The sequence below is a fragment of the Typha angustifolia genome, chromosome 14 (assembly GCF_048772165.1).
Source record: "Typha angustifolia cultivar Huaian chromosome 14, ASM4877216v1, whole genome shotgun sequence".
In the NCBI taxonomy this organism is placed as follows: Eukaryota; Viridiplantae; Streptophyta; class Magnoliopsida; order Poales; family Typhaceae; genus Typha; species Typha angustifolia.
Window position 1 is genome coordinate 9,818,067 of NC_133252.1, and position 19,618 is coordinate 9,837,684.

The following is a 19,618-nucleotide window of genomic DNA, read 5'->3' on the forward strand; positions in this document are numbered from 1 at the left end:
TTAAATTGAAGTACACTATCAAGTATCAACTAATATAATTGCTTGTTTGCTTATTCATATTGGCCTGTCATTGTCATTACTGCAGTAATTGCGATTTATTTTGCCACATTGGACTTAAATCTTTGTAGGAAATTTATATGAAGGGTAGATGTACATGATCTATCCTTCAAGGACATCAAATTTACTTATTTATACAATTATTATGATATTCTTCATAGATAAATCATAATTTTAATGACGTATCTATTTACAGATATAATGTTATATCTAATTTTCCTTGAGCACAACTTTAACCAGTTGTACAACATATAAGAAGCAATCACTTTTTAGTATCGTCGACAATAGAGCTTTTGATCAAACTAGCCCTCAAACTTATTTTCCAAATAGACGCTACCTCAAACTTAATACCAAAATGGTTCTGCAGCATTATAGTCATAAATAAACTGCTAATGAGTTTAGCGAATTGAACATTTTATTAGGAAAACTAAAAAAGAATTAAAAATAAAACTTGAACAAGCTATGGTCATTTTTTTTTTCTAATTTTGAACGCAATTGGCTACGAAAAATTACAAGTTATATAAATTTTTTTATATCTTCACAATCGTTGTATTTTTAAGACTAAAATGGATAACGGAATAAAAGGTTACGATGTTATAAACTTTTTCTTTATATTTCTACTTATATATTTTTTGTTTATATTATTAACAATAAAACGCTTAACTTTTTAGCGTTTTATATGTATCATCTTTTTCTAATAAATCACTAAATTCTTCAGCATTTTTTTTTTAATAAAAATGATGATCATATTAACATTTTACTTTAAAAAAATATTGATACGATGCTTAACAATATAACGTTTACTTAGGTGAAGTATATGGGTATTAAGTTTATGATATAATCCATTGTGGTGAGTAAAGTTAAAATGATGTATAGTTTGATAAAAAAAAAAACTAAAAAAACTCTCGAGAATATTCCATCATTATAACCCGAGGGAGTCAAGGTAGAGAATTGGAAGATTCTCTCAACATGTCAAGGCCCAGGAGTTGAGGTAATAATACTAGGAGGCCGACCAAAGAGTTGACGTTGCTTGTGAGGAGAGATGTTTAAGGATCACGGCGGAGGTAGGAGGCCCTTGGAGCCATTTTCTGATGAGGTTTCCTCTGGTGTGTAAGACACAGGATTTCTAATAAATCCTCGAGTCGAGAAATTGATGGGATTGTACATTGATTTCACTGTGTAGATCCCCATTTTCATTGAATCCCCAGTCTCTTCTATATTTATCCCTGACTCTTTTGTCCAATCCACCACTAATAATACTCGGATAGAATGCAAGTCCTGAAGGGTGGAAGAGTCCCCTGACCGCTCTACTGGAGTCATGAAACAGAGAATGGATTCTCTGTGGTGGTGGATCTCCAAATAACTACTACTATTGCTACTACTACTGCTAAGGAAGGATCCATCTAGTTTAGGAGATGTTGGAAGGGGTGAGAACTCATTCACCATTGTCCAACAAGTAGTCCGCCCAAGTATTTGCTCTTGCATTACTCTAAAACAACTAATGAGCTTAAAGAAAAAAAGAAAATCAAAGTCTTAAGTAAGAGTTCCTGTGCACTCCGTTCATTAGCCACGCCGATCATTATTTGAAAATGTGGAAGAAAATTTTATGAGCTAACAATTTTAGCTCAATGGATAAATCTCTATATAGATATAATAGCAAATGAAAACCATATCCATATTGGGTGTGTGGTTTTGTGCTCATGACTTCACATCAACTTTTGATTTGATTGAAGTCATCGGGGAAGTGTCGGTAAGTTATAACTACCATTAGTTCATGTAAATAAATTATAACTAAATTATAACTACCATTAGTTCATGTAACTCTTTAGCTCACTACTAGCACTGCACTAGACATGACAGCGATTAGAAGAGTTTTAAGTTCAACCAAAAACAATCAGCTTGGACATCAAAGCGTATCGTTAGGACCAGGCTTTGGCACGCTGTGAGGCAAACGCGACTGGGCAGAACGTGGTTAAATCGTACTCAACTCTATACAAGCATCTTCACTTCCAGAACTTCACTGACACTTCGGTAAGAGGTGACTCATACCATTATGAATCACTATTGTTTCCATGTATACATACATACATGTCAATGTTGATTCATTCTTCATTGAAAAAATTAGCACCACCGACAGCAGAGCCACCACCTCGCCTCATGAAGTGACCACCACACTGTGAGTGGTTCTGGTCCCGCTCCCTGTACCTCGGTCCAGAAAATTGATGACCCTCCTGTGCTTCTTCAACCTTATGGTTCTTCTGGGACGAAACTGTAGGCTTATTAAAGGATCCAACAGGCTGATATTCAAAATGAGTTCTAATCCTTCTATTGTCTCCTGTTCGAAGATTTTGCTTGTCAGCATGTTGACCTGAATCTTTTCCTCTATACAGCAGTTCTTGCCCTCCACTGAACCCGTCATTATGCCTGCCATGATGGTGTGTTGCAGGATTAACCTGATGTTCACATTGAGCAACTAAATCAGCTGAAGCTTCAACAGATATACCTAGGTTTACTACACCACTCTGTCCTTTTGAGGCTTCAACTTCTTGATGGCTTGCATCTTTTGAGTCATATACACCATTTTTCTGAGCTAGGTCACTGTTATCCTCATTATCTATAGTGAAACTTTGAAAACCCTGAGAAGGATGCTCCTTATCAAATGTTCCACCATAAGAAGCAATTCTCTGTCCTTTGTTGCCCTTAATTCCATGCTGATGGTTATGGGAATAGGTCTGTGATTTCGGTGTCCAGTGAGACCTTGGGTGCTCAGCCCTAAAATTCTTTTTCTCAAAATTGGAACCTTCTCTTAGTTCAGATTGGCTCCAAACTAAGGCTGAAGACTTTATATCAATTTTATCGTCCCTCCCACTTTCCACATCTTTATTATCAGATTGCGCATAGTTACTTCCAGCAAATCGGTGAACCTTATTCTGTTGACTCCTTTGTCTGCTTGTTACTCCTTGGTACTTAACAGAAACAGGCAAGGTGCTTGGCTCAGACGGCACTGAAATATAATCAGTACCATTCCAGCCATCAGACTGGAACTGCTTTTCTGGTAGGCTATCTAGCTCAAGTGTTTGGTGCTGATAAGAGGATTTTTGAACAACCTTAGAAGCATCAGAGGAGATTGAATGTCCACTAGGAAACAATAAATTCATGGCAGATTCAGCTGGCTTTCTTTGACGCCAAGTCTTACCATGTCTAGAAGTTCTGTTATCCTCCCCATTCTTGGTATCACCAGGATATTTGGTTTTTTCTACGGATGCATCAACTGTTCCCTTACCAAGATTCCTGAAATCCAAATTAGATTGTCCAGACACATCAGCACGCATTCTACCATGCAAAGTACTACTATTAACCACCCCATTTTTGGTACATGAAGCAAAATTAATCTTTCCAAAAGAAAATGCATCATCTGTTCCTTCCTCAAGACTCCTGAAATTGGAATGGGCCTCTCTAGTCATACCACCAGATGCCACCTGGTTGAGGGAGGGTGAAGTTTGTTGAGGGTTCTGCTGTAATAGTTCATTAGCTACAGGTTTAGGAACATACCTCTCCATTTCAACCCTCTTTGTTTTCATAACATTGTGCAGATAGTTATCATTCTTTCCAGATGATTGACCACTAGATACAGTTATATTGTTATCATTATTTTCCTCAGATTGTTCATTCTGGTTAGATTGCTTAACAGGTGCCCAGATGATAGCCTCACCCTGATGAAAATTTTCGATGGATCTAATACATTGCAGGTTTCTTGCTGACTTTCTAAAAGGTTGAGATTTCAAATGGTGCCCCATTCTACCATGTGCTTCCACAGTTGCTTTTAACCCATTGTTAGAAGGCATAACAATGTCTCTCGATGTCTGAGTTCCTGCAGTGCTACAGGAACTCTGTTCTGGAACTAAAATATTTTCAGCCACAGATGCTGGAGATTGGGTTTTTGAACTATCACTGAAGCCTCTTTCAAGATTCTCTTCATTTTGTAGCATAGTTGGTAATGTGGATCTCACCAGAGCATCATCCACCTTGTTCTTATTCCTCAAGTTTCTCTTCTTTTGTTGCATGGAGGGATCCTCATGGGGCAAACTATCACCATTGGATGTGTCTACATTGGCCTCAACGGGATCTTTTGTGTTCTCCATATTTTGAGGAGTGATTGGTTTCTCAACCAGATATTTCTTCTTCAGATAATTTTGCCTTCTTCTATTACCCATCTTCTTATTCTTGGAAACCATGTTGTCATGAGAATGTGAGCCACTTTTGTGGGTGATGAAATCTGTCACATTGGTATCTTGTCCCTTTGCTAGAGATGGATTGTAAGAACTTGTTGAATCTTTATTAACATCTTCTGGGCAAGGTGAAGCCATACAAGCAGGCAACTTCGGAAGTGCCACATCTATAGGCTCAGTATGGTTTGGCACAGCCACTGATGATGAGTCAGAGTTTTCAGCTGATTTAGCAAATGGAGATTCACTAGTTAACACATCAGTTTTACCGGTTATACTAGCTCCTGATTCTTGCTTATGCTGCAAATCATCACTTGGTGGCAATGCATCATTCAACTTTTTCACACTTTGAGCTAATGAGCGCCTGTTCAATTCTTCCAACTTCACGAGAGCTTTTGCCTTCTGTTCCCTTGCCCGTTCTTCCTCTTCCTTCTGCAGTTGTTTTGCACGCTGTGTAGCCATCTCTTTCAACTTCACCAGCTAAGTGGTAAGGAAAAAATAAAAAAAGTAATATTAGTAATGATGATGGAATACTATAAAAGCCCCAGTAGAGCATATTAACAGAAACTATGTCAGAGAGGTAATATCCAGTCTGTTCACTTATCTGACATGTTATAACAAACTTACATACTTAATTGGTATATTCTCAAGAAATAAAATCACTATGTAATATCGTGTTACACATCTAATGCACATTTTATACTCAAGTCTGACTCTGAATATAGTAAAGAGATTATAATAAAAAAGCAAAAATAAAAACAAAGCCCTGATAAAAAGGAACAACTCCAAAATTAGCATACATCGAGGTGTCATATGGAAGGGCATGGATTAAGTGAAAACACAGTTTCTCTTTAGATACAGACAGCCAAAATTCTTCACTAGAAAAGAATGGATTTAACAAACAATTTGGATAAGGAACTTCTGAAACATCCTTTCTTATACAAACACATTAAATCTTCCCAGGGAGATTTATCATTGACCATTACCAAGCCTCTGCAGAGAGGACATAAAAGATTGTATTTGAATTAGTGCATAAAATGCTACTTACAAAATAATACTACTAATTGACCATTACCAAACCTAAAGGTTTTATTGATGATAGCAACGATATCGATATTGATGATCGTGACAATATTGATATTGATGATCGTGACAATATCGATATTGACGATAGTGATGATATTGATGATGACCTCGATATGGAGCTGCTAACTATGACGACTGTGCTATGTATATGACGCCGAAAATTGACCGATTTGATATCACCCTTCAATTTTAATTAGCAAAAGCAACGTCTCCTTGCATAATATGGATTCCAGACATTCATGATCTGTATGTGAATGAGTCGAATTACTTATCCCTCGGTCTATTAAAGAACTATCTCTACAGGAATTGTGAAAGATGTTGCACTAGAAATATTCTTGTTATTGCTTCAACTCATATTCCCCAAAAAGTGGATCACGCTCTAATAGCTCGGAATAAATTAAATACATGAATTAAGATTCGAAGGTTTCTTATTCCACAACAACGAAAGTACTTTTTCATTCTTTCATATACTAGGGGATTTCACTTGGAAAAGAAAATGTTCCATACTAAAAGATTCGGGTCCCTAACCATGGGTTTCAATGCACGAGATCTTGTAGCACTTATCAACGAGGCCCTATCAATGAGTATTACACAAAAGAAATTAATTATAGAAACTAATACAATTAGATCAACTCTTTATAGACGAACATGGGATTTGCGATCCCAGGTAAGATCGGTTCAGGATCAAGGGATCCTTTTCCATCAAATAGGAAGGGTTGTTGTACAAAATGTACTTCTAAGTAATTGCCCCATAGACCTATATCTATCTATATGAAGAAGAAATTAAGTAAGTAAGGGGATTCTAATTTGTACAAATGGTACTTCAAACTTGGAATGAGTATGAAGAAATTAATAATACTTCTTTGTCTTTTGAGTTGTTTTGTCGGATCGGTCACTCAAGATCTTTGGTCTTCACAAGGGCCTGATGAAAAAAAATTGGATCACTTTTTATGGATTTGTTGAGAATGATTCTGATTTAGTTCATGGTCTATTAGAAGTAGAAGGCACTCTGGTAGGATCCTCATGTACAAAAAAAAAATATTGCAATCAGTTTGATAATAATCGAGTGACATTACTTCTTCGGTCCGAACCAAGGAATCAGTTAGATATGATGCAAAATGGATCTTGTTCTATCGTTGATCAAAGATTTTTGTATGAAAAATATGAATCAGAGTTTGAAGAAGGGAAAGGAGCCATTGACCCGCAACAAATAGAGGAGGATTTATTCAATCACATAGTTTGAGATCCTAGAATATGACGCTTTTGCAGCACTCTATTTAATTGTATCAAAAGGCCCACTGAATTAGGATTTCCCTATTGGGCCGGGTTATTTTGGGGCAAGCAAATTATTTATCATCAAAAGGATGAGCTTCAACAAAATGATTTAGAGTTCTTGCAAAGGGGAACCATGCAGTACCAGACACGAGATAGACAAGGATTTTTTCAATTAAGCCAATTCATTTGGGACCCTGCAGATCCATTCCTTTTTCTATTCAAAGATCAGCCTTTTGTCTTTGTGTTTTCATGTTGAGAATTCTTTGCAGATGAAGAGATGTTAAAGAGGCTTATTACTTCCCAAACAAATCCTCCTACATCTATATATAAATGCTAATGGATCTTTCCATTCTAATACTCTAATCGAGAGTTATCAGTATTTATCAAATCTGTTCCTATCTAACAAAACGCTATTGGATCAAATGAGAAAGACATTATTGAGAAAGAGATGGCTTTTTCCAGGTGGAATGAAATATTTTATTCATGTGATAGGAGAAAGATTTCCCATTCCTTAGCTGTAAAAATATGTGGCATAAAAAAGGGAAGGGATTAAGTGGAACGGGATTGGCTGGGTGGTAGAGTTGTGGAAACACTTGTTTCTTCCATATTTTGGACCTTAGCTTCAAGGAACATTATGCTACTGCTGAATGTGGAAAAATTGAAATCTTAGATCAAAATACTATGTATGGATGATATGAAGTGCCTAAACAAGAATTCTTGGATGGCAAACAATCAGAGTATTTACTACATCAAACAATTTCCATTAATAAAATCATGTAAATCCATCGGATAATCAAAAATATGCATGCCCGATGAAATGGTTGTTGCTATTTGCTTCAATAATGAATCATTGGTTTAACTGAAGAAAATAGATAGAATAAGTAAAGTAAATAGATAGACCTTTCTCTTTCTTTTCATCTTAGGTTGATGGATCTTCTCAATTGGAAGATCTCCCATATGGATAATACACATACACATCCCAGTTGACCGAGCCTAATTCTAATTGTTTTGTTCCAAAACAAAGATATTCACGATCTATTTAGATATTCACAACCAAGAGATATTGGATTCTCTTCCGGATAGGTCCTAAAAAGAGAAGAAAGGCTAGAATGCCAATAGATGTCTGTCTATTCTCTAATTCACCTGACCTGATAGTACCCATTTTGGGAATGCCCATTGCCAAAGTCATTGAATGGGTAAGTTGCTAATCCCTAAAACGGATTATGTAATGTACTTTATCTGTTGGGTTATGGGCACTGGGAGATAATTTCTAGACGCACTACTCATTCATTAGATAGAGAAGATCGCCAAGTTTTTGTGATTTGTTGCCGAACCTATTCCAATTCCAACAGTTCAGACTCGGATTTTGGGGATCACCGGAATACTTCATATCAACAAATAAGATACTCAGTATATCAATATTGATTAGATCCGAAATATGTTATTGAATTGCTCATTCAATGAGCATTCTCAATATTATTCCTTGAAGAGGACTCGAACCTCCTCGACAGAAAATAAACAACAATCATGTAGTCACTGCTAAAGACCCCATTTTCTATCTATATTTGCTTTAAGTTTCAGGAAGAGTTTCTCTAACATTCCTTATTAATGTAATGACTTCCTCATAATCTAAAACCTTTCAAAATCCAATGTGGTACTTTTAGAGAATCCATATATCTTCAGACCAACAATGAGAAATGAAGATTTGCCAAATCAGAATACCTGGGCTTTGTGATCAAGTGAATCCAAAGATGATATATCTGTTCCCTTAGAATTTGCATCATCTGACTCCTTAGAAATGGTTTCTTGAGAGGACTGGCAAATAAGGTCACCAATCCCAGGGTCATCCTTAGCATTTACTACACAGGTTATCAGCGGGGGATTTCCACCAGGAAGTTCTTTTCCCGTGGCAATAGCTCTTTTAAGAACATTAGGATGAGCCATTTCACCAAGTTGATCAGTCCTGAGAGTAACTTGTGATTCTGATGACCCAAGGACAGCTCTACCACAAGTAGACACTTCTGCAGAACTTTCTACTGAAGAAGAATTTAAATTAGAGGGAACTGAGATGACCTTAGCAGTTGCACTAACAATTTCAGATAGGACGGCATTAGAGCATATATCTTCCGTAGGTTGATCTACCTTGATATTAATAGTCTTCAGCTGCGTGGTCTTATCTTCTCTAGATGAAAATTGCCCAATGTTTCTCTGGGCATCAGCACTTCGAGCTTTATAGTTTAATCCCTCTATCTTTTCTATCAATGTTCCATTCTTCTTAATAATAGGTTGGTGCTCACATACAATGGAAGAAGTACCTTCTGATTTCCTCAACAAAGTGCAATCATCTGCTTTAATGGAATTCACTTGTGTAATTTTGGTAACATTATGCGAGTACTGACCTTTACAGTTAGTAGCTAGCAAACAAGCTTTCTGATCAGGTCCCAATTTTCCAAGTACCTCATCCTTTCTGCTGCCTGTATGCTTCTGATCTCCACTAGCAGTCTCTTCTGACACAATTTGACCGAAATGTAGGATAGGTCTTACAGGTTGCCCTTTCCTAACATCATGATTATCCTCCCAGCTATCTTGTTGCCTATATGAAACCCTGTAAGGCCCTGGATAAGCACCATGTGGCCTATCTGATTCCATCTGCTCCTTGGCGAGAGGCAGATCATGTTTATCAGGTTCTGCCTGAAATTCTCCTGGACTAAACCTCTCATTTTGATTTCTATATTGGTTAAAGTGGCCTGGCTGTGCAGCCACTCCCATGAAAGGGGCCTCCTGTTCACCAGCATTGTGAAAGCTTGCTTGTGGCGGACAATAGAAGCCACTGTAAGGCCCTGGAATTCGGCAAACACCAGGCCTAACTGGAATAACAGAATGAGTAGGAACCGTGAGTGAATTAGGAGGCAAATAAGGGTAATATGTATCCCCATCTTTAGGGATATATCCAACTTCTCCAGCTCGTGGGATTACAAGAGGTTCAGAATTAGGTGGGAACTGGGGGTAATAATCAGAAGGATCAATACCAAAAGTACCAGGGGGGCCTGCTGGCCTGTAAGGACCACCTGATGCCCCTCTATACCAAATTCCGTCAGATGAATGAATTGGAGGACGAGCATGCCAAGAATCAAACTGATGAGGGGCCATATCTTTGTTTGGAAAAGGCTGTGCCTGCTGGACCTCTCTAGGCCAGTTTGTGTTTGGTCTCGAACCTCCTCCAGTGTCTGGGTGTCTATCTGCCTTTGTGATATTCACATTTTGAGGACCGGGGGATGCAACTACATTACCACCTCCTGGAATTACAGGAAGCAGGTGACTTACCAAAACAAGATAAACATCTGACATTATAAACTGCAGAGTGCAGACATGTAAGAAGATGAGAGCTCAGTACATGACCGTACCATTTATAGGAGCTCTACACCCTTCTTTTGGTGTTACATCGCTACCAGATCCAGAAGTAGGACGTCCTTGCAAACTATGACCTGGCAATGGGGCAAAATTCAGAAAAAGAGATTCATTCAGATGAAAATGTGTATACATGTATGGTACCACGACATCCCTTATCACAAGTGACATGTATATACATGGATGGTACTACATTCCTCATCAGAAGTAACATGAGTAAACATGGATGATACCACATTCCTTCTCACAAGTAACACCACTAAATTAGCAAAGCACACATGACTGAGTTCACTGTAATCCCTTTTCTTAGTTTTATTTATTCAGTGTGGCAAGTTGTAGAAGAACTGAGCTCTAAGTCTAACAAAAATCACTGACTAGCAGACAAGAATAAAGCAATCAATCTCTAAGAATCCGCAAGCAGGAGATTCTGTATGAACTGATGCTACAAGAAACAATCATTTGTTGGAGAATAAACTAAAGAACATTTGCAGTTGCAGTTTTTTTGCTCTCTTTATGAATTAAATATCAAGTTCTTGTCCGAAAATCATATACATGAACAAGCACAATAATAGTTGAATTACTTGATGTATTTCAGTTAATTACAAGTACTTAGCCATGCTTTTAGATCTGGCTTGGAAGCATCAACAGCTCAAGATGCATCCCAACAAGTTAAGTTATCACTGCACAACAGTCAATTATAAAGCCCCATGTTAAAGAATCAGGAATCACAGGTCTCCCAACCTTATGCTACGCAGTATGCACGTCTTGCACATAAGATCCTTAGAAAGCACCATAGAAATCTACCACATAAATTTTCATGCCTTTACATAGTAGTCTCCTTATAAATAACAATGAAACTCACTTCCCACTCTGTTAAATGCATGACATATTTTGTTGGTCAATTATCTAAAAACTTAAGTTTTTAGGATGACTATTATTTAATATAATATTAGAGCTAGTTTTTCTAGAGGTCATAAGTTCAAACCGCATTAGTCTGCTTTTATCCCCTAATTTCTAGACTTAGGGTCTAGTGGGTGGGCCACATATTTTACGGTGTATTAAAAGTATAATATACAATATTAGTCTTCTACCTAACAACTTAAGTTTTTAGGTCAACTGGTTACTTAATACCTCACAAAATGCTCTAAGATAAAGAAAATAGTGAATACATCAATTTGATATTTACTACCTAAGATATAAATGTAAACCTTCAGCAGTAACACTATAGAGATGAATGCTTAGTTTGCCAAATGGCCCAAATCTATCTAAACATTTACAAATATTTCAGAACAGCGAATGCTGATATAAAGATACCAAGATAAGGAAAAATCCTGAGAGCTTACGAGACAATATACTACTGCCTTACATAGGTAAAGTGATATAGAGAAATATATGAGACTAGTTTCCCTTTTGCATCATTACATGAATAATTTTATGTTATTCAGCTCTATTTGTGATACAATTTACAAACGTAAAAAATCATAAGATAATCAAATAAAAATCTTTGCAAGAGAGAGAGAGAATATTAAAATATAAGTACCTCGCTGATTGTTGGGTTCTGAATTCTTTTCAGAGACAAGGGTCGGGAAATCTCCAGAACTTAGACTAAATCCATTACTCTCAGATAGAGTAGAACCCTAAAATAATGTGGCTCAAATTATACATATGCAGAGAGATACAAGATTAAAAGGGCAATGTTCATCAATATGATGACCGATAAATTCATATATATATATATATATAAGCACAAGCCTACTAAAATTCAACGTAAAGGGTTGTACCAATTTTTCAACAATTCTTCTTGATCCCCAAGCAGTTGTATTCTCTGCTGAGCTGTCTGCAAATCGAGAGAGCTGAGAGCTACTGGGTCTTGTTTCTGCGCTTTGTGGGCGACCTGAAGCCACTGATGTGTAGTGTGATGCCAATAATCCTGATGCCGTTGATGGGCGTGGATTTGGACCCCATGCACAAGTTGGATCATGGGAATTATCACTATCAGATGTCGATGGCCGTGTACCTCCTCCAGAAGATGGACGACCGTTTGCATGGCTAGGTGAACCAGCACTTCCATCTGTTTTAGATGATAAGAGAGTAGAGGAATGCCATACATTTGATGCTGCAGCAGAAGATGGCCGGCTGCCCCATGTGAGTGTACCCCTATTTTATGCAAGAAATGTCTCATATCACCATAGCTAAAAATATCAGTAGAAAACCTCTAACCACAATTTGTTTATATGATAAATGGAAAAGAAATGGAGAGATAGACTTACTTTGGAACAATTTCAACATTGGGATCAAGGCCATTGTTTTCCAACCTATAAGAGTGAGCAGAATAAAATCACAAAAAATTACAAGGTGGCTTTAGAATCAACAGAGTATTTGAAGAATACTATTACCTTTGACTAGGTAAATTAATAGGTTTTGGAACTTTCCCCAAAACAGTCATACCAGGTTTTCGTGTAGAAGCACATCTGAAGAAAGCAAAAGTCACTATAAGCAACCTTCAACAATCTAAGCAATATAAACATCACCTTAGCTTGTATTGAGATACTTCTAGAGTTCTGACATTTGATCTCACCACTTTCATCATAGTTGGTTCGGTAGGTAGGGCAGAGAAAAATACTATTAGAAGAGAAAAACACAGCAACCCCATACTAAAACAAGCTGAAGTATCCAGGCTTTCACTCTACTGAGAATCACAAGGTGCAAGTGCAGACGAAAATCAGGAGTGTAACATAATAAAGGAATAGGTATTTTCCACTGTATGCCCACAAATTGACTCTATGGTCAAAGTTAGACCATGAAAAGGTATTTAAAATTTATCATCCTCCAAAAAGCATAAATTTACTTCAGAAGATCAGATCAAGTGTAAAATTAATTACTCCTTCATGCACAAACACATGCATCTAAAGTTTGGGATTTTCATAGACAACCATCTAAAACATTTAATTGCATATATATGACTATGGTGATGACATCATTCAGAGGAGGGATAAAAGAGTCCTCGCCACCAGTATCATCCAATCGTATTCGAAAAAATAGAGAAGGGTTAGCTAAAGTAAATTCAATATTGACGAGATTATGGAAGAAGTACCAAGTTATGAAAATTGGCTGCCAGTCTGACATCATCCTTCTGAAATTTTCCTATTTAGCTTTTTACCCAAAGGATAAATCAAGAATGAATGGCTTCCACAAAACTTACATGGGTAGTTGGTGAGTGGAGTAACCTAGCTTGTTAGTCAAAGTTAAAACCTCATGCAACTTATGAGTAACTCTTAGGAATATACCTCTGCACACGAAAGATTCTAGAAGAAAAATTACAAATTTCGTACAAAATATAAATCACTACTCATCTTTATGGAAAGTACGGACAGATATTCAAATTTAGCAGATCCAAGGGTAGATATGGGGAAGGATAAAAAATATGAATAGTTTATTTTCAGAAATTATCTCATCTTTTACTACAAATTTTGAATGAACATACAAAATTCCAGATTCCTTTCCTCTAATATGTCGACATCTTTCTGGCAAGATAGGGAGGTTAATCTGAAATTGATTTTGGTGTATTGCACTTCTATTACATAATATATAGAGAGGTATAGTCCATACATAAAGAACCTCAGTACCACCAAAAACTATCAAATAGTCTTTCACTACACATGGGCAAAGATATTTTAAAAAAAAAACTGATCAACTCACCAACAAAGACACATGCATGATGAAATAATTAGTTGATCCAACTTGTGGCATGTCAGGTGGAAAGTCGAAACTGAATGTTTCGAACTTTTGATCTAACAAACTAGGTAATAAGGAGCATAATACATTTCAATGTAAGAAGCTCCTCTCATGAATCACGATTAACCAACAAAAAAATATTCACTTGCCTTCTTTACCTCTGATAAAGACATATCCTTGTTCAGCAGTTCTAGTAAAAAACTTGCATATCTAGCTAAAATGAGTGTCATGTGGCATGATTAACACACCATTTTAGTCATCAAAAGCATGAGAAAACAGAAGGTCAACCAAGATAAAATGCACCACACTATTAACATGAATTAATAGCCTAAAGCAATTAATGAAGAGCACACAAAGCATGACTAGAAATAAAAAGAAACAAAAATGATTGATCTCTGCAACCTTCGATCTGCTGTCAGTATACTTGAAGCCATAACTCAAGAAGAGCGAATACAAAATTGTGAGATCATATATATAAACCTGAAAAAGAAAAAACAATAATAAGTACCTAATGAAGGAGTTTAAATAAAACCTATGTGATGCAGGATAAACAAGAATGCTGGTTTAAACTTTAAAAGTATATTATCAATTACAACTCCAAATCTCCAGTACAAACCCAATTCCCACAATACTACAGTTCTTGATTGAAAGGTTATTTAATTCTAAAGATAATTAACTTGACATGATTGTCCAAATTTTATTAAAATCGACTCTTCTTCTCTAAATTAAAAAATTGGCTTTGAATGTGTTGGTACAGGCACAACCACTTAGGCACCTGAACTGGCCTATGAAACAAAAATACTGTATATAAGGTGTCGTTCGCGTATCTAATACATATTAAATATGGTACATCTCTGACACGACACTGATACATATCTAATAAGCCTAAAGGAATATCCGAATAAAAAGAATAATTTCAATTGTTGGATACGGCATAAATACATCCTGATCAATTATTGATGTCCTCGGGTCCCTCCACTCTCCCAGTTCTTTCTCTTTTCTCTCACTCTCTCTCTTTCCTCTTCTTTCTCACCCCTTCCACAATTCTACTGCCAGCAAATGAATAGATCTCTGACGACTTTAACCTCTGGCAACTCGGGTAAGTTCTTTATCTTTTTTATATATTTTTTAATTTTTCTTTTTTCTCTATCTTTCCCCTCTCTCTTCCTCTCTCTCTTCCTGCTGCTGCAGCAGCTGCTATAGAGAGAGGGAAAGAGAAGGGGAAAGAGGAAGAGAGAGCAAGATGCGATAGTAAGAAGGAGAGGGAAGAAGAGAGGGGGGAGTAAAGGGAGAGAGAAGAAATGGAGAAAAAATTGGAAATATTCTTTTCAAGTTTTGGTAGTAAAGAATTTGAGAGAGGAAGAGAAGGAATAGAGAAAAAAAATAGAAAGAGAGATATAGGGTTTTATTTTTTAAAATTTAAAATATTTTAAATTTATTTTGATTTATGTTTATGCTTAATTACAGTGAAAATTGAAATGGCTCCAAAAGAGAAGTCATATGATACCGATATCGGATAGTAACATTGTAGTACTATTGGGCAAAATAAAAGACATGTTATATGCAACTAGTATGAAAAGGGAATGAGTGGGATTGCCAGTCGTTTAAAAGATTATTTAGCTGAAAAGTAAGGACATGTAGCAATTGCACTCAAGTGGCTATGGAAGTTAGAAAACCATTTTGTTGGCTAATCTATTAGATAAAAAGAAGGATAAACAATCTACACAATATAAAGTTAATGATCTATAAAGAATTGATGCATAATCATGTAGACATTAATGATGATCGCAATGAACAGAATTAGGAGAATGGAGAGGCAAATGAGGAAGACAATGAAAGAGAGAAGAGAAAGAGATGAAAAAAAAATAATAGTGGTAACTTTCAGAGATCTAGATCAGTTTACATTCATGAAGAAAGAGATATAGGAGCAATAGTTCTACCCATAGAACTCCTAATGTTATAACAAAGTCCAAAAATATTGAACCAATAGATACATATCTCTAGAAAAAAAGGTTATACACAAATTACTATCAAGACAGCTCTCAAATGAATTAAAAGTGCAAATAAACATATTAGTAGGGTTATCTCTAAATTTTTATAACTATAATCCTTTCAATGTAGTTAATAGTATTTATTATCACACTATTATAGAGGTTATACAGTCAATAGAGTTTGATGTTTTGCCTCTTAAATCAAATGACATTGTTAGTTTGCTACTTAATATCTTGAGTCAGAAGTAGATGAGCTTCACACTTATCTTTAAACATTTAAAAGATATTTAGATGAATTTACTTGTACACTGATGTATTATTATAGGTGGGCTACATTAAATAGAAAAATTATAATTAATTTCTTGGTGTACTTGGGCATGAAAATAATAATTTTGAAATCTGTGAATGCTACTACTCATTTCAAAAGTATAAATTATATTTGTTAATTGATGGATCAGATAGTAAAAGAAATGGGTGAAAAAAGAGTAATTCAAGTGATTACTGATAATGATGCCAATTATAACTTATAAGATTGCTAAAAAATTACTTATAATGAAGAGACATTGTTTATATTAGACGTCATATACTGTACACTATATTGATCTCATTTTAGAAAATATTGTCAAAAAGCCTAAATTGACATGGTTATACATAAAGGTCAAAAGTTGATAAATTTACTTAGGCAAATGACTAATGGTGAGGACATCATCAGACTCGGTTTCACTAAATTTTTCACTTAATTTTTAGCATTGAAAAGCATCATACACTACAAGAATAATATTATACAAAAATTTACATCACATAAGTGCTCTATAAAACTTTAAAGAACATAGCTCTTATACATGCATTTTGGATAGTATTATAACTATCACCGCAAAGTATTTGAGCATCTTGTCAAAGTATTACGACTTGTAGATAATGATGACAAGTTTAATATGAGTTTCTTATATGAGACAATGGACATAGCAAAATAATTAAGAAAAAATATAGGCAAATAGAAAATTATTGATTCTAGATAAAATAGACAATTACATAGAGATATATATGTTATTAGTTTATAAATATTTAGAAATTTGAATACTTATAAATTTTAAATTTCTACAATATATTTTCTTAATCCAAGATTTTAATTCTATATAAATGTTAATAATGCTCCCTATGATTATAGTGCATCGAATTTTTGTTATTTGGAGCCATCACAAAATCCTTATGCTAATTATTATTCTCAATATTTTTAAACACAAAATTCATATGGTGATTATTATCTTTCTTAGACACAACAAGATCTATATAACATGATTAGTATAATGTAATCAATTTTTAGAGCATCAAATCTTAGGCATCATTATTTACAATCTTATAGTGATTATGATGATGAAGACTATAAAAATTTATAAGTCCGTTCGGTATTCATCAAAGTTTTGACTTTTGAGTGAGTTAATACATTCTTTAAATTTTTAGGCTTCATAAGTGAGTAATTTTTATTTTTTTTATTTTCTTGTACATGACCAAGTTTCAAAACCTTGATCCTAATATGTAAGGGATACATTCGACTTTGGCATGTGTATGTTTTTCACATAATCCTCTTGTCCTAACTCTAAGCATTTTGGTCTTTGGTGACATAGTGAATGAACCTATTTAGCATATAAATTATGATATCTAATGATCGATACTTGGTTAGTGGATTTCTTTATTAGCTTTTTTTGATACTATAAATTGCTTATTGTGGTGGAATGATATGAATTTTTTGACCATATATTCTATTGGTTGTTGTAAATATCAAGGATGGTCGTGCCGGCGGTATACTGGCACGTGGCACGAGGGTGCCGCATGGCCCCCTCCTAATGCATCGCCGCTCACCATCGACCTCGTCGCCGATCACCGCCCACTTTGTGCCCTAGCCCTCGAGAGAGAGAGAGAGAGAGATCGGGAGAGGGTTTAAAATTTAAGTTGCGGGTTCTTTGTAAGAGTAACCGCTTGATTTGCATACTCAAATGAATAATTTTTGGTTAGTTCATAGCATCCCAAAGGCTAAGCGAAAGAAAAGGTACTACGTACAAGCGGTTACTCTTACAAAGAAGTAGTATATTACTATATTACATTTTAATGAAATTTCTACTAGAATTTCACCTTCCAGTAAAAGATAGAAATTTTCACTGTATAGCAATATTCTGAATCCCAGAATTTACAGTAGGCAAAGATTATCTTATGCCCAAGAATCCCGTCCATCTCTTTAATTCTTGTATTTTATCAAAAGGTTCATTCAAGTGAGTCCAATCAGGAAAAAGCAACTGTTAAAACATCCATCAAGTAATCAAAAGGTTTATCGAAATTAGCATGATGCCAATGAAATGATAGGGTTAAAGTGTGGAACCAAAACACAAAATGGTTATTGTTGGAATATACCTACTTCATCAACCAATGGGATAGAATGATGTGATGTACCTAACAAACATAAAACTATACAAATGCAAATGAAGAATCGGTGATCCAGCCAGTAAAACAATACAGATCCTATTAATTGATGAGTAAACCATAAGAAAAAAGAAAAGAAAAAAGCAGAAGAACCAAATTCTGCATGCAGTTTTAAATGCCTAAATGTATAAAATGTGTCAATTGGTAGGAACACAAAGCATGGAAGATTCTTTGTAACAAATCTTAAACCCTCTAATGAAGAAGAGCACGCTGCTGACAATTCAAATGGGAGTTAAAAGACTTTTTGCGGAACAAGATTAAGATACTACTCTAAACAGATTTCCCTCAAATCTAATTCACACAATAACTACTTCCAAAGACACCCTTTGAAGTTGTTTTAGCTGTCCATTATAGGTCATGTCTATTCAGATACCATCAATACATAAAGAGCTAAAAAAAATTGTTTGCTTCTCTACGGGCTAAAACATTACATAGATTTTTCACTACTTAGCATAGATAGAACAAAATGCACCATGATATTTAAATTCCAACGGGCATCTTAAATGAGCCCCAGGAAGGCCAGTCCATATCTTATCAATTAGCGAAGGCCATCTTAACAAACAAAAAACCTTTCATGGAAATGAAGCTGAGAGAAAAGCAACCACAAAACGTTCCGTCCTCCAACTGCGAGAACAATGCATCTAATCTAATTCTAACAAAAATTGTACAAAAGTCACATAAATGATTACGTTTTCTTGTTTCGCTATTTAATATAATCAGAGAGATAGATCAACCTTTGCACGATTAACCCAACCAATTTTCATCAAGGATCATCCAATCCAATGGGATTTCGGAACCCAACCGATCGGATCATGAAAGCAGTAAACTAATGTAAATATTACTCTAAAAAAATACGAACAAGGAGTAACAGATGAACATCTCTATCCCCGCAACGTCCGATCGTGCATATCAAAACCCTAATGCTAAGAGCAAACCAAACAAAGGCGAAGCCAATCCGAAACCCTAGAGGAGAGAAAAGAGGCGTTAGATGCTTACCCTAAGCCAAAGATTTATGTAAGTAGAAGACGACAGCGATGACTCCGGCGACGGGGCAACCGTGGCGGGGGAGATAGAGAGAGAAGTGAGTGTTGAAGGGACGTTTGTAGATACCTGTGTCGGATCGTCTGCATCAATAGAAGCATGAATATGATACAATGCGTAACGTGGCACAGTTGTACTTGGATATGTAGGCGATCCGCTTTTGTGAGTTATAATTGGTTGAGTCGATGCTTCCGCGGATTGGCTGCAACAGCGAGTCATCTCCCTTGGCTTTCTCTGCGACGTGCTCCGATGTGCGTTAGAGGACGATGCGACCGGGTTTAGCGACTGCCACGTGCATGAGAATATGGACCCACTAACAGCGAC

General features: G+C 35.8%; 1 protein-coding gene across 3 annotated transcripts; it reads right to left on the reverse strand.

The window, feature by feature from the left end:
- Window positions 1–1,687: 1,687 nt before the first annotated feature.
- On the reverse strand, window positions 1,688–19,366 carry LOC140775462 (protein MODIFIER OF SNC1 1-like). 3 transcript variants are annotated; one of them, XM_073118774.1, is made up of 10 exons: window positions 19,250–19,366; window positions 14,190–14,267; window positions 12,449–12,523; window positions 12,323–12,367; window positions 11,834–12,209; window positions 11,593–11,689; window positions 10,049–10,129; window positions 8,367–9,940; window positions 3,610–4,763; window positions 3,377–3,536 (listed from the first exon to the last, which is right to left on the reverse strand). In XM_073118774.1, exons 2-10 carry the CDS (start codon window positions 14,219–14,221, stop codon window positions 3,518–3,520), a joined length of 3,453 nt encoding a protein of 1,150 aa, XP_072974875.1. In that variant the 5' UTR covers window positions 14,222–14,267; window positions 19,250–19,366; the 3' UTR covers window positions 3,377–3,517. The 3 variants fall into 3 exon arrangements, with proteins under 3 accessions (XP_072974873.1, XP_072974874.1, XP_072974875.1); XM_073118772.1 differs by having other exon boundaries at window positions 1,688–4,763; XM_073118773.1 differs by lacking the exon at window positions 19,250–19,366 and adding an exon at window positions 19,113–19,212 and having other exon boundaries at window positions 1,688–4,763.
- Between the last annotated feature and the right edge of the window lie 252 nt (window positions 19,367–19,618).